We start from the raw sequence: 14,724 nt of genomic DNA on the forward strand, positions 1-14,724 counted from the left end.
AAAATTCACATTTAATGCAGATGTCACTTAAATATGAACAAATATAAATCATTGTTAATGTTTAGAAAATGTATTTTCACATCCTGAATAAATACAGGTTATTGACACTTTTCCACTATTACGTGGGGTGCTTTTATATTGAAAATGTCAGAAATTCCAACCGCCTGGTGTAATTAACTGTTGCTAACGAGACACTGGTTCTGCATCCTATTGGATGAGAGCCTGGAAAGTCAGGAATGTGGTAGCATTTCTTAAATTGTTCAAAAATGTGATGTGATTATTTGTGGGATATCATTTTACTCGAGTGATTGGCTTGGACGAGTGTTTTTCCTAAAGAGATGTATTTTTTTTATATTACTAATAGTTGTAACAATCGCTGTTTGTATTGCACCTTTCATATATTGCTTACAGCCTTTTTGAAATATGAATATTAAAAGTTGCAATATGCAGAAATCACTCCGTCATTTCCTGGTTGCAAAAACTAGAATATTTCGATTAATTTCAGATTGTGACAAAACAAGCAATACATGGTACAATAATTATTTCCACTATCTAAACCGATGTGAAATATATTTTCAATAACCAAAAATATATTTTCAGCTGGTTGACGCTGGTGTATAAAACCGAAAGTAAAAAAACTTAAGGACAGGAAGCATAGAAATAGCGGACATAGAACAGAGCTACAATTTCTTAGACTTGCTTTCAATGAGAATGACAAATCTATAACTTCGGTTTCTATGTGAATTTGATTGTGTCGCTCAAAAAGTTACATATTGCTGCTTTAATGGAGGCACACAATTCTTTAACATTTTATTTCCATTCATTTTGTTTACAAGACCAGTCATCAACTGTAAATGAGAAATAGCCTAAAGACAAGTGTTCAGTCAAAATATTAAATTTAATTATTCCTAATTGTGTCCATGGTATACTCAGTGACAATAGAATCTCCAGCATTTGAGCAACCTGAAGTGTTTCTCTCTCTGAATTATAAGGTTGTGCTTCGCAGCAAACCTCTCCCCAGACTGTATTCAGATGAAGGGTCTTTCTCCTGTATGAACACTCTTGTGTCTGATGAGATTACTTGCATCTGCAAACTGCTTCCCACACAGTGGGCAAACAAATGGTTTCTCTCCCGTGTGGACGTTCTGATGTTTCTTCAGATAAACAGCTTGGCCGAACCTCTTCCCACACTGAGAGCAGCTGAAGGGTTTTTCTCCCGTATGAACCCGCTGGTGAGACTGAAGATACTTTGGACAAGTGAAACTTTTTCTGCAGAAGCCACAAACAAACCGTTTTTCTCGCTTGCCAACCTCGTGTTGCATTTTATGCCCTGCCATGTAGCGTTGAACTATGCCCACCTTGGGCCTAGCTGTGTTCCCTCTAATATTTCCTTGACTATTAGAGAAACACCTCCCAGCAAGATTTCCAAAGTTTTCACTAGTCTCATAAGAGATGCTGTTTTGCGGATGCAAATTATTACTGCTATCATTATTGCTAGATTTATATTTTTCTTCATAGGGTTCAGAATCAATTATTGCAGACACTGGTTTCACATTGTGAGATTCAACAGCGAACAGCTTGCTTTCCTCAGCTACGGAAGTCTGTTGTTGTTGCTTTGTGTGAGCTTTGACATGAGTGGGGCTAATTTCCTCAGAATAAGAGCAAGCTGGATCCTCAGAATCTGTTTCAGTGCTTCTTGGTGTCCACAAGCCTGAGTATCCCTGCCTCCATACGCGGTGTGCAACGTTCGTATGCTGAAACTTCTGGATCGTGCTTTCCCTCTCTTGGTCTGCGTTGATGTGCGGATCATAGTCCTCAAAGAGACTGTCGGTCTGAGTGTGTTCAATCACACCCCTGTTGTCTTCATCAGCACCTGATTCAACACTGCCTATAGAGAGGAAATAATTGATGAAATACACTAAATTGTGGATAATTGCCTTTCCTTGACTTTTGGAGAAATCATTCTAAGATGGGGTGGTATTTTTTAGTATAGATAAATCATACATTCCATACGATTTGAATTTTACATTTTATTATAGGCCTGCATTGCACTTACTCTCCCTGAGCAGACAAAGTGAAAAATCTGTCGATCTGCCCTTGAGCAAGGCACTTAATCCTAATTGCTCCACGGTCGACGTTGAATGGCAGACCATGGCCTTGACCCCACTCGCCGAGGGTGTCTCAGGGAGTGGAATATGCAAAAAACATTTTCAATTCACACATGCGTAGTAATACACACTTGTGCATGTGTGAAATAGGACAAATATAAGCACCTACCTTTAATCCTTGAGTCATTCTGTAGGCTTATGGTGTCCTCCTGTCTTTCCTCTTTGAATTCGATGCACTCAGGCTTACTCATCTCCTTCACCATATACTGTAAGGGAACCAGATTCATCCTTTCTTAAAAGCTTTCAATAATATGACGTCTCATAGATAATTATGTTAGTACGGTCTGTATTGTTATAGAGGACGGCCTGCGGGATACCTGACAAGACTACGTCGGCGAGTGGATGAACCGCCTCTACCCTCCGTTCTATTGTCGAACGTTCAAGCACTGGAGAATAAACTGGACGAGCTCAGTTCGAGATTATCTTATCAACGTGATCTGAATAACCGTTTCCCCGAGCCATAGCGGACCAAGGACAAAATATATACAGTGCATTCAGAAAATATTCAGACCCCTTGACCTTTTCCACATTGTTACATTACAGCCTTATTCTAAAACGGATTAAATTGTTTATTTCCCCCCATCAATCTACACACAATACCCCATAATGACAAAGCAAAAATTGTTTTTTAGACATTTTTGCAAATGTATTAAAAATACAAAACTTAAATATCACATTTACATAAGTATTCAGACCCTTTACTCAGTACTTTGTTGAAGGACCTTTGGCAGTGATTACAGCCTCGAGTCTTCTTGGGTGTGACGCCACAAGCTTGGCACACCTGTATTTGGGGAGTTTCTCCCAATCTTTTCTGCAGATCCTCTCAAGCTCGGTCAGGTTGGATGGGGAGCGTCACTGCACAGCTATTTTCAGATCTTTCCAGAGATGTTCGATCGTGTTCAAGTCCGGGCACTGGCTGGGCCACTCAAGGACATTCAGACTTGTCCCAAAGTCACTGCTGCGTTGTGTTGGCTTTGTGCTTAGGGTCATTGTCCTGTTGGAATGTGAACCTTCACCCCTGTCTGAGGTCCTGAGCGCTCTGGAGCAGGTTTTCATCAAGGATCTCTCTGTACTTTGCTCCATTCATCTTTCCCTTGATCCTGACTAGTCTCCTAGTCCCTGCCACTGAAAAACACCCCCACAGCATAATGCTGCCACCACCATGATTCACCATAGGGATGGTGCCAGGTTTCCTCCAGACGTGACACTTGACAGTCAGGCCAAAGAGTTCAATCTTGGTTTCATCAGACCAGAGACTCCTGTTTGTCATTGTCTGAGAGTCCTTCAGGTGCCTTTTGGCAAACTCCAAGCGGGCTGTCATGTGCCTTTTACTGAGGAGTGGTTCCGTCTGGCCAATCTACTATAAAGGCCTGGTTGGTGGAGTGCTGCAGAAACGGTTGAACTTCTGGAAGGTTCTCCCTTCTCCACAGAGGAACTGTGGAGCTCTGTCAGAGTGACTATCAGGTTCTTGGTCACCTCCCTGACCAAGGTCCTTCTCGGCCGATTGCTCAGTTTGGCCGGTCGGCCAGCTCTAGGAAGAGTCTTGGTGCTTCCAAACTTCGTCCATTTAAGAATGATGGAGGCCACTGCGTTCTTGAGGACCTTCAATGCTTCAGACATTTTTTGGCACCCTTCCCCAAATCTGTGCCTCGACAGAATCCTGTCTTGGAGCTCTATGGACAATTCCTTCGACCCTCATGGCTTGGTTTATGCTCCGACATGCACTGTCAACTGTGGGACCTTATATAGACAGGTGTGTACCTTTCCAAGTAATGTCCAATCAATTGAATTTACCACAGGTGGACTCCAAACAAGACATATCAAGGATGATCAATGGAAACAGGATGCACCTGAGCTCAATTGAGTCTGATAGCAAAGGGTCTTGGTATTTTTATTTTATTAGGATCCCCATTAGCTGTTGCAAAAGCAGCAACTACTCTTCCCGAAGTCCACACAAAACATGACATAATACATAAAATTAATAGACAAGAACTACATCAATTTAAAAAATGTATTAAAAGGCACATGTTGCCTACATATCAATACATACACAAACTATCTAGGTGAAATATGGGAGAGACTCTGAATACTTATGTAAATAAGATATTTCTGTTTCTTATTTTGAATAAATTAGCAAAAATGTCTAAAACCTGTTCTTGCTTTGTCATTATGGGGTATTGTGTGTAGGTTGAGGGAAAAAAATAATTAATCCATTTTATAATAAGGCTGTAACGTACTGCATTTTAACTAGGGTGCCTGAAACCGTAGTAAACATTTCCCAGGTAAGAGATATTATACATTTGTCACATTATTAGTCATCTACCTTCATAACAGCACAATGCAGTTTTACAGAATATTCATCTTCTATGCTTGAATGCTCCCCATCCCTACAAAATTGTTAAACTCTTTGCCCACAGGACTTTCATTATATCAGCTACATGTAGCTGCATCTATCCACTGGCGGCAATGGAGGTGGTGGAGTGAAAGCCAGCAACAATCTGTACGACAAAGTCCCCCTCTAAAACTGATTATGTTTGGTTAGTACTACTGAGTATTTTCCACCTCAGTTTATCTGAGACAGGCAGTCAAAATTTTCTCTACAGTAAAATATATATATAGTACAACCTTATTTTACCAGGTAAGTTGACTGAGAACACATTCTTATTTAAAGCAACGACCTGGGAAATAGTTACACGGGAGAGGAGATGGAGGAAAATAGGAAGGAATGCCTCCTACTGGCCCTCCAACACCACCTCCAGCAGCATCTGGTCACGCATCAGGGACCAACCCTGCTTAGCTTCTGTGGCAAGCCAGCAGTTAGATGCAGGGTGGTATGCTGCTGGCTGGCCATATACAGTGTGTTGCATTGTGGGCAATGGAAGGGGCAGACTAAAAAGCCAGCAACACTTCTTATGACCTAGCTTTTTGTTCAAATTCATCTGTTTTGTATTCTAGGGGCTATAGTAGTTTTATGGACATACAATCAATATTTTTTCCTGAACAGTGCAATATTTGTATGTGCTATATATAGAAATGTGTTATTCTTTATTTGATCCTGGAACATGTTTTAAAAACCCAACTTTAATGCAAATGTCACTTAAATATGATTCATTGTTAATTATTAGACAATTTTCATATATCATGAATTGTAACTCAGTAAAATATTTGAAAATGTTGCATACACAATTTTGTTCAGTATAATTGATACGTATACACCAATCAAACACAGTGAGGGGGAGAAATGCAGTGAAATGTAAATATGGTGAGGAATGTGTCACACAGCACAAGAAACCCCAAACTGTTTTGTTTCTGTAAATAACAGCAAGGATTGTGTTGACTCTCCAGATAGTCAAAGGGATGTTGAATCTTCTACTTTTCTATGCAACTCAGAATCATGACAAGTTAAGTAGAGCCATTGCAAAATGGATTTAGTTTAAAGGGGACTGTGACACAGTTATACATTCTATTGTTTGTGACAAGGTAAAAATTTAAAATGGTACAGAGATCATGTAAATAAGGCTCAGGTACAAAAACTATTGCCTGTTGAGAGTTTAAATGGGGAATGTCAACTGCTCAGAAATTACATGACCCAGAAGTGCTTCTTTAGGGTTGCTGACGAAAAGCGGGTTCTGCATCCTACTGGATGAGTCAAAAAAATCAAGAATGTGGTGGCCTTTTTCTTAAAATTGTTTATTTCACAAAAACATCAATTTTCAGGGGTAATTCTGAAAAAAATAGTGTGCAACAGAATACTTATTACAAAAATGTCATAAATGAGCCTTTGCAAGATAGCATTTGACTAGAGTGATTGGAGGAGTGTTTTTCCTAAAGAGGTAGCATTTCTTACATTAACAATAGTTGTAACTGTTTGTACTGCACATTTCATATATTGCTTGCAGCACTTGAAATATTAATATTAATGGACGTACACAAATTATTTGTTGATTCCATAGTTTTTGTTTCGTTATAAGACTACTCCTAAACTGTGAATGACAAATAGTCTACAGACAAAAATGTGTTCAGTCAAAATGTTAAAGTAGAATTATTCATGATCGTGTTCCTGGTACACTCAGTGACAATACATCACCAGCACTTGAGCAACCAGAATGGTTTCTCTATAGGTGAAGTGTAAGGTTGTGTTTCGCAGTAAGCTCCTCACCCAGACTGTATGCAGATGGAGGGTCTTTCTCCTGTGTGAACAGTTTTGTCTGATGAGACACCTCGAGTCCGCAAACCGATTTTCACACAGTGGGCTGAGGATGAGTGATAAACAACTTCAATGATAAGAGTTACAAAAACAGTCATTCAAAAGTGTATGGAATACTTTTTGGATGATCAACTCCTTCAGTCGAGCCCCCTATTCATTTTTTTGTTCAAGCTGGGCTGGCGCACGTTTGGGTATGCTTTCACTCACTGAAAAGTGGTTGGTAAAATACTTTCTTCTCCATCGTGGACACTGATGTGTCTCTTGAGGTGATTGGCCGATATGAAAGTCTTTCCACACTGTGGGCATCGGAACTGCTTGCATCCTGTGTGTACGCTCAGGTGCACTTTGAGGTGCCCCGACTGGGCGAAGCGCTTGCCGCAGTGGCTGCAGCCGTAGCGTCTCTCCCCCGTGTGTACGCTCTGGTGTCGCTTGAGGTTGCTGGAGTCGGAGAAGCGCTTCCCGCACTGCATGCAGCTGAACGGCTTCTCCCCGGTGTGAACCCTAAGGTGTGTCTTGAGGTTCTTCAGACACGCCAAAGTCTTACCACAGAAACTACAAATGAACCGGTTACCTGCTGTGCCGTCTTGGTTGTAATTCACAGCGTCGTTATTATGACTGTCATGGGAGACCCAACCATCCGTCATTACCAAGGCATTGGATCCAGTCTCCATGCCTTTTCGCACAGTCATGGGAGGCTCATCTGAGGGCAACGGCACCCTCTGTCTATTGTCTCTGTAAGCTACAGGTTGTTTGTGCTCAGTTATGGAGCGACTCACCTTGTTCATCGAAAAGGGAAAACTATTCTCTGAATCAGAATTAAGAGGTACAACATCCACATGAGAGTAAGAGCACTCAGGAAGATCAGCCCCAGGACCCTGGGTGCTAAGGGTCCCAAGTTGTCTGGGGGGCTCAAACATCATACAATCAAAGCCTGCATGGTCAAGTATTCCATCACCGTCTTCCAATGCTGGGGTTTGAGATCTTTTGTTCACACTCAGGTTTTCATTGTTGTCGGTTTCGCCACTCACCCATTTACAAGAGCTGGCATTCTCCTGTTTGCTGATTGGTTGTGTGGCCTCTGTGACGATGTTGGAATGCCTTTCTCCTCCATCAACAATGTGATTTAATGCTCCTACAAAATCAACAACAGTATGTGAATCACTATGAACTGGATGCTCATAAAGGTTATCAAATATCACAAATCAGTCAAAGGATGAGCCATGTATAGTCGATATGAAAGCCCAAAATATTGGCATGAAATCAGTTGTACTTATAATTAAAGCAATTTATGAATTGTATGCAGTCTAACATTATTGCAATCATTTTATGTGACAGTATTCATTTATCATGTTTTTCCCCCAATATAACATTTAGATGTATTCATATTTATGGGAAAAGGATAAATGGTACAGCCCAGAATCTAAGTGGAGTGAGATGTGTGTGATACAACATTTTCCCCCCCAAAAGGCATAATGAAAACACTTGATTAAGCCCGTTTCCCATTTAATTACCGGTACTCAGTCTCTCTCGTTGGTCATGACTGTCCCAGGCTTCTTCCCGCCTCTCCTCTTTGATGGTAAGTGATTTGGGCTTTATCTCATCTAACGCAGCAGGCTGTTGGACACAAGGTTGGGTAAAATCAATTGGGATGCAAGATATAATTAAGCAACGAGGGGGTGTGGTATATGACCAATATACCACGGCTAAGTGCTGTTCTTAGGCACAACGCAACGTGGAGTGTCTGGACACAACACTTAGCTGTGGTATATTAGCCATATATCACAAACCCCTGAAGTGCCTTATTTATATTATGAACTGGTTACCAACGTAAAACAAAAATAAATGTTTTGTCATACCCATGGTATATAGTCTGATATACCATGGCTGTCAGCCAATCAGCTTTCAGGGCTGGAACCACACAGTTTATAACTGGGAATAATGCACTAACTGTGAGAAAATTTACTCTGTACAGTCAGTCATAAAGACAGCTGAAAAAATATGTAACACAAGAACACTAACAGAACAGTAAACAGGTAAAACAGGATCACTTGATTGCAAAATTACCACTAGAATGGGTGGGCTATATGTCATATTTACAATCAGACCCAGGTTGTTTTGATAACCACTGAAGTATGAGGCTGCCCTTTCTGAAACAAGTGTGGACAAATGCTTACCTTTCTCTGTGTGGTAGTCTGTCCAGTGTCACCTGGGGACTTTCCGTCCCTAAACAGGCTGGTGACCAACTGGGAATCAACTCCTCTCCGACAATGTACCTCGCCTAAAATTAGCAGACAAGGGAAATTGTTTACATACATTTTATCAATGGTGTCTTGATAAGTTCATTTCTAAAATGATGTAACCAATAAATGTAGCTACTATATGTTCTATAGCACTCGCCAGCTTGTAGTCCTAAAAAAACAGAAATGAGTTACCTCTGGTTCTTCAGCCATTCCCATTGGGGAATGGGATTTTGGGATAAACAACTAAAATAAAGGTCTGAGGTTAACACAGGCTTAGGAGATCTTATATGTTTTGTTCTATGGGATAATAGACAGTTAATATGAACTTTAGGAATTGTGAAGCCTTTATATGTTGGTTTTGATTACAAAAGTGAGTTAGCTGATGAAGATTCTCAGAACAAAACGTATCAAATCTCCTAAGCCTGTGTTTCCCACATACCTAATTTTCTGTGTTTATCCCCAAAAATATATATACACGAATTGCAACAAAATAAATCAAATTGATTTCCCCGTAGGGTTTGGCCAATGAGCAGGGTTGCCATGTCTGCGGTTGTCTTGCAAAATTGGGCTACTTTGAAAACGATGTTGTGGGTGAAAATGTATTGGTCGCGGGTTGCAGGTTTTTGGGCTACTTCTAAATTGCATTTCTCTTTAATTATTATTATTTTTAACATTTCACTGTTACCTGCTACTGCTGACAATCAGGTAGTGAGGCAGGCTGTTGTTGAGTGCGTGAGTAGAGTGGTGGGGAGGGAGGGGTGGGCCGGAGTTGAGAGAGAGCTGCAGCAGGTAGTCATGACAAGTGATGTGAGAAAAACATACTTCTCCCTCATAATTCATATTTGCCTCGTTTGTTGTATCCTGACCGCCCCAAGACCTACCAATCATTACTAGAGCCAACACAGGAAAGGTGAGAAACTGAGAAAAAAAATCATCCAACAGTTTCAGAGAGAGGATCGAACGATGTACTTTCTCTCTGGGTATGTAGCAAGGGCTCGAAATTTAGGTTGTCCCGTCGACGATTTAAAAAAAAAATGTAGTTCTGAGACGATAGATCCAAAACGCATACAACTACTGTACCATTTTAAAAGCAATGAGGCAAATGCGCAACATATCAGAAGGTTTAGCTTAAAATGTTGATAAACTATTATTTAGTTCACATACGCACAGAAATGCACACGCAGAAGTAGCCTAGGGTACACGTGAATGTTCCAAAATGCAATTATAAAGATATAAAAAATAAATGCACTGCACATGTGAGCAGGTTTGATGTGACAAAGATGAAAAAAGCAGTTAGAAATTTAGAACGAGGTGAAATCTAAAGATGCTAGCTTGGGTTACTAATATGACTAGGATTTTGTCTTCTGGAAAATAGAGAAAGTTGATTTGAAAACCAATAGAACATAGAAAGGCTGGTTTCTATGGCATAAGGGCGTTTTTATAAACAATTCCCTCATCATTTCTATGATCTGATTTTGGATATAGGGTACTTTGAAACAAGCCTAAAAAAGGACAACTTCCAGGTTTTAAACAATTACCTTCATGGTTAAATAATTTCAAAATGCTGACTGCCTCCATTCAGATTTCAAGGTGTGTGCAGTGCGTAACAGGCACTGTCCTTCACTCTCCACTCGTGACCATTTGATCTAAACTAACTGTGCCTCGAGAAAGCTATGTCAACAGAATCAAACCTTTAAAACGTTAATGTGTTAAATATCCTACTTGATAATTGTCAAACATGACTGGCGTTCAGCCTATATTTAAGTCTCATTAAAGTTTGCCTACATTTTCTAGTGTCCCTCATGTCAGCGTCAGTGTGGACATGAGAGGCTGTAGCCAATATGCATATAACCTAGGCGACATTTTTACGAGGGCTAATTACGTATCTACATTTATGTAAAATAGATGGAAATACTATTCCAATGACCTTTTTAGAGGTCATTTTTGTTACGTGAATTTCTGGCTCAGTTGACAGCCCCATTGATCTATTTCGGGAGTAGTCTACTCTTATTAGCCTTTTAAATCACTGTGACCTAGGTGAATGACCTAGGTCCTAGAGTAGGCCCATGTTGGCATATCAATGTTTATTTTTTTACAAGTATTATCATCTTCAGTTTGGGACAGTTTAAATTGCACTTCCGGATGATTCTGGGACAGTGATGAAAAAAGTTAGTCGAGCCTAGCCGACTCAATTCCACAATTAATGATGGAGTTGAGCAGCAACTAGTGTGGGCGGACTGGAGCTCCGACGTCACATAAAATGAAGTTGTATGAAAAACGACTGATTTCAGCATCCAAAGAATAGCCCACCCGCAATTAACGGAGCTCCAGTCCCCTCACACTAGTCGCCACTCAACTAATATAACGCATGCTCCACTCTCAAGTTGAACTTGTTGACTGATGCCAAGGCGGAGGCTGCAGTTGCAGACCAGAAGACTGCAGTCAAGGCAGCACTGATCCACACCTGCCCTGTCTGTTGGGTGAGTAGTGTTTGTTGGTACTGTATGTGCTTTTAGGTTCCTCTCCATGTGTAGGCTATTGGACTGGACTGTGTGGCAGTCTATTATATGTGTAGTAGTTTGTTGAATCATATTGCTTAGTTTATCATTTGTGTAAACTTTCAAGTCAATCGAAGCCACAGATTAACTTCCTCCATATTGTACTTGACCTTTACGGACACAGACCCGAAGACATTCAAGCAGAACTTTGAGAGTAAGCATCCCAAGTCTCCAATGGTTCCAGTACTGGTTGATGTACAGGCCTAAGTGACCACCCACTCAAATGGACCTACAGCTGGGGTAAGATTCTTCCATTATTCACACAGTAGACCGTGTGAACCACCATGTTGTCAACAAAATGATGTCCTCAATGCTTAAGTTGTATTGTGTATGGCTCTTTTTGTGGAAATGCTGTGATCAGTCAACGTCTTTAATGTGATTCACAGACACACAATGACCACAATTTGAAGGCTACAACAGAGACGGAATTATGTTGAGGGACGCGCGCTGAGACCCCGAGTATAACTGTATAACTGGACATGGGCCGGATATGTGACAACGACCTAAAAGGGGTGCAGAAGCAAACCATTTTATATTTATTCCATGGCCAACAATCCCTCTAGCTACCCCTTATTCCACATAGCTTTTTTTGCCCCATGGTCCCTCAACTTTGGACCTCTCCATCTTCTCTATAAACCCACCCTACCTTCACCCATTTTCAATATGCTGCAGCTTTCACTTGTTGTTCTCCTGATTTGATAACATCTAGACTCAGTAACACATTTAAAAGTGTTGCTGTGTACTACTGTTTTTGCTACTTTTCACTTGATTAATGCTGTCCTGCTGCTTATTCTGGGGTTTTGACAATGCAATGTCAAATGTGCTGCTCATAATTGACAGCAGAAAAATGGACCTGTTAAATTGACAAGGGTGATGTTATAGCTGCGTTTAGGCATGGCTACCTTGTTTTGAGTCTTAAGTGCGTTTCTCATTCTACTTGAGTTGACACAGTATTTTATATTTAACCTACCGTAGCCATTTTTTCTCCATTTGTAACTCAGCCAGCATAAATCACAATCTGCTGTTTTACATTGTGTTATTTGTGATGGTCTAATTCCCAAAATGGACAAGCAGTATAATCTGTGCGCGCTAAGATAGTAATAATAGTTAATATGGTGCTCTTCGATGTCCCAGGTTTGTGGCATTGACTAATAAATAATTGTATGTTTATATGTTATGTATGAAAGACATATGTATGCATTGTTCACTATTTCGATTTCTTTAAAACAATGTAATTGTTGGAGTTCAGGTGTTTGAGTGACTAGGTGCATTCTTGTCAAATAAATATGCTTATTCATTCATGATTATAGATACATTCAGCAATGAGTTAATCTTGCGTTGAATCTGCAACAGAACATGTGAAGTTAGTTTTGAATTGCTTTATGCAGCAGTGCATTCTGACACTATAAATTGAAACAGATTTCACCTCAATCATACAGTTGGCAGAAATTATAAGGGATTAAATTTAGGCCTCCACCGACTGAAGGATTTGTTAAAATAAGGATATGTTGCTAATATCATCTAGTTGGGTAGGTTGCTTGCTAGCTTCTTTTGAAAGTATTCTGTACAAGACAAGACCAAATGCATAAATAAGCTGAATATTAGTTAAAATCTGTAACAGTAAATTACATTTCTAGATGTATTGTTTTGGATCAAGGTTGCTAGTAGTTACTAGCTGACAGCAAATGTGTACCGATGATGTACCGGAGCTTGCAGAAATGTGTAGTCTTGCATGTCTACTTTGATGCTAATTAACATTTTCGAATCTGAGAGTAAATAGAGCGGAACATATGTATAAAAGTCACCTTGTCCGAGAGATTTACAGTTTTCAAAACGTCACGCCAGGGAAAGCCTACATGAAACAAACCTTGTTTGTAGTGGATCTAAAATCCCCTATGATAATTAATCGTGAAAAAACAGACAAACTACTTCCGTGTTGACCGCTATATTGTATGGGTATTCTGACGTGTCCACTGTGGGGCACTATTCCGATGGGGGAAATTATTGGGTTTTGGGATAAACGTTGAGAATAAGGTCTGAGTTTAACACAGGTTTAGGAGATAATATACGTGTTGGTCTATAAGAAAATATCAACCAGTTAACATTGCCTTTATGAATTATGAAGCATTTGTGCTTTTTTATATTACATAAATGCTTAAATGTTTTAAAAAGTGACTAGCTGATGAAGATACTCATAGAACAAAACGTATAAAATGTACGCCTGTACTGTAGACATTTTCGGCGTCAATTCAAAAAAACTCTACAAAAACGGTATTCATTTTCCATAGGCGGAGTTAGTGCCTACAAAAAGACGCCATTACTATTGCTCTCTATTAGAACGCCAATCTTACTGCTTGATGTCCTTCTCGATTCCAAGCCAACGTGAGTTCGAAAGCGACTGTGCGCGAGGATTGAGCTTCCGATTCCCGCTCTCATGGCACTCGCACGAGACACTTTCAGCTCCATCATCCGTAGTTTTCTCCTCAACGCTTCATTCTCCTTCTGCCCTTGAGATATCTCCAAATGCAGGACCGCATAGCCATTGTCAACAAGCTCGCAGATTTCAGCCACGGCCGCGTTAGCTAAAACCTCCATGATGGAGGCTAGCTGAGTGTGAAAGGCAACGGAATTTGCCATTATTGGATCGAAAATGCCCTCAAAATAAGTAATTGTTATTGGGTGAAGTGTAGAATAAAGGCTGTTGAAGTATAGATGCCGACGCCTCGAAGTCAAATGTAGTGTAGCAAGACAAAAATGTCAAAAGAGTACCGGCAGTATTTCGTCAGCATCTGTCCGTCACTAATACAGACGGGAAGCGATTCAGCGTCTCGACCACAGATACAACGAGCCAGATATTTCACCGGATGTATAAATGTGAAGCATCCGGTTCGCGTTTCCACTCACTACCAGAAGAAGCCCAGTGTGAGATAATGGCGCGAGATGGATTTTGGCCAACGTTCTGCAAATGTTCTCAGCGATTAAACATTTGATCTCCATACAGTATTCAGTTTCTAAAACTAGAATTTGTAACAGAGTGCTCTGCATAACCCTTTGCGTTGTTTTTGTGTGCAAGGAGAATTGAGATATTGCACACGCCACTTCAGAGTAGGCGTTCCCTAACGCAAATGTGCAAATAAATGCTAGAACGCGCCAATAGAATCTCACTAGCTCGTGCTTGGCTCTGCCCACCTCCTTGCTTGTTCTTCTCACGATGATTAATTTTCCCCTATTGGAAACGACAGGCTCTGGTCTATCTTGGGGTAGTTGGTCTATCTTGACGGTCTCGTCAGCAACATTATAAATGTAACGTTACTTCCGGAATTTAGGACATTTCAAAATAAACGTCCTCCACGTAATAGTATAAAATTATAATTAACCTGTATGTATTCATGAAATGAAAACGTGTCTATACATTAACAATGATACATATTTGTTCATATTTAAGTGATATTTGCAACACATTTGGGTTTAAAAATATTTTCCAAGGTCAAATAAATTCCCCAAATGCAATACACTGTTTATGAAATACATTGGTTTAAACTAAACCATTT

General features: G+C 40.2%; 1 protein-coding gene across 3 annotated transcripts; it reads right to left on the reverse strand.

Annotated features, from left to right (window-relative positions):
• Positions 1 to 769: 769 nt before the first annotated feature.
• LOC139381845 (zinc finger protein 583-like) lies at positions 770 to 13,993 on the reverse strand. 3 transcript variants are annotated; one of them, XM_071125660.1, is made up of 6 exons: positions 13,525 to 13,993; positions 8,550 to 8,653; positions 7,887 to 7,989; positions 7,404 to 7,507; positions 2,278 to 2,374; positions 770 to 1,873 (listed from the first exon to the last, which is right to left on the reverse strand). In XM_071125660.1, exons 1-6 carry the CDS (start codon positions 13,808 to 13,810, stop codon positions 1,029 to 1,031), a joined length of 1,539 nt encoding a protein of 512 aa, XP_070981761.1. In that variant the 5' UTR covers positions 13,811 to 13,993; the 3' UTR covers positions 770 to 1,028. The 3 variants fall into 3 exon arrangements, 2 of the variants coding, with proteins under 2 accessions (XP_070981761.1, XP_070981760.1); XM_071125659.1 differs by having other exon boundaries at positions 770 to 1,888; XR_011628583.1 differs by lacking the exon at positions 770 to 1,873 and having other exon boundaries at positions 2,303 to 2,374; positions 6,328 to 7,507; positions 13,525 to 13,963.
• Between the last annotated feature and the right edge of the window lie 731 nt (positions 13,994 to 14,724).

Source organism: Oncorhynchus clarkii, chromosome 23, assembly GCF_045791955.1.
Source record: "Oncorhynchus clarkii lewisi isolate Uvic-CL-2024 chromosome 23, UVic_Ocla_1.0, whole genome shotgun sequence".
Classification (NCBI taxonomy): domain Eukaryota; kingdom Metazoa; phylum Chordata; class Actinopteri; order Salmoniformes; family Salmonidae; genus Oncorhynchus; species Oncorhynchus clarkii.

Excerpts from the sequence above, each read along its gene's own strand:
- LOC139381845 (XM_071125659.1), bottom strand. The coding sequence starts at position 13,810 with ATGGCAAATTCCGTTGCCTTTCACACTCAGCTAGCCTCCATCATGGAG. Across the intron at positions 2,375-7,403 it reads ATGCCAGCTCTTGTAAATGG|TATATGGTGAAGGAGATGAG; the intron begins GTGAGTGGCGAA and ends GTTCCCTTACAG. Across the intron at positions 1,889-2,277 it reads GAATGACTCAAGGATTAAAG|GCAGTGTTGAATCAGGTGCT; the intron begins GTAGGTGCTTAT and ends TCCTCTCTATAG.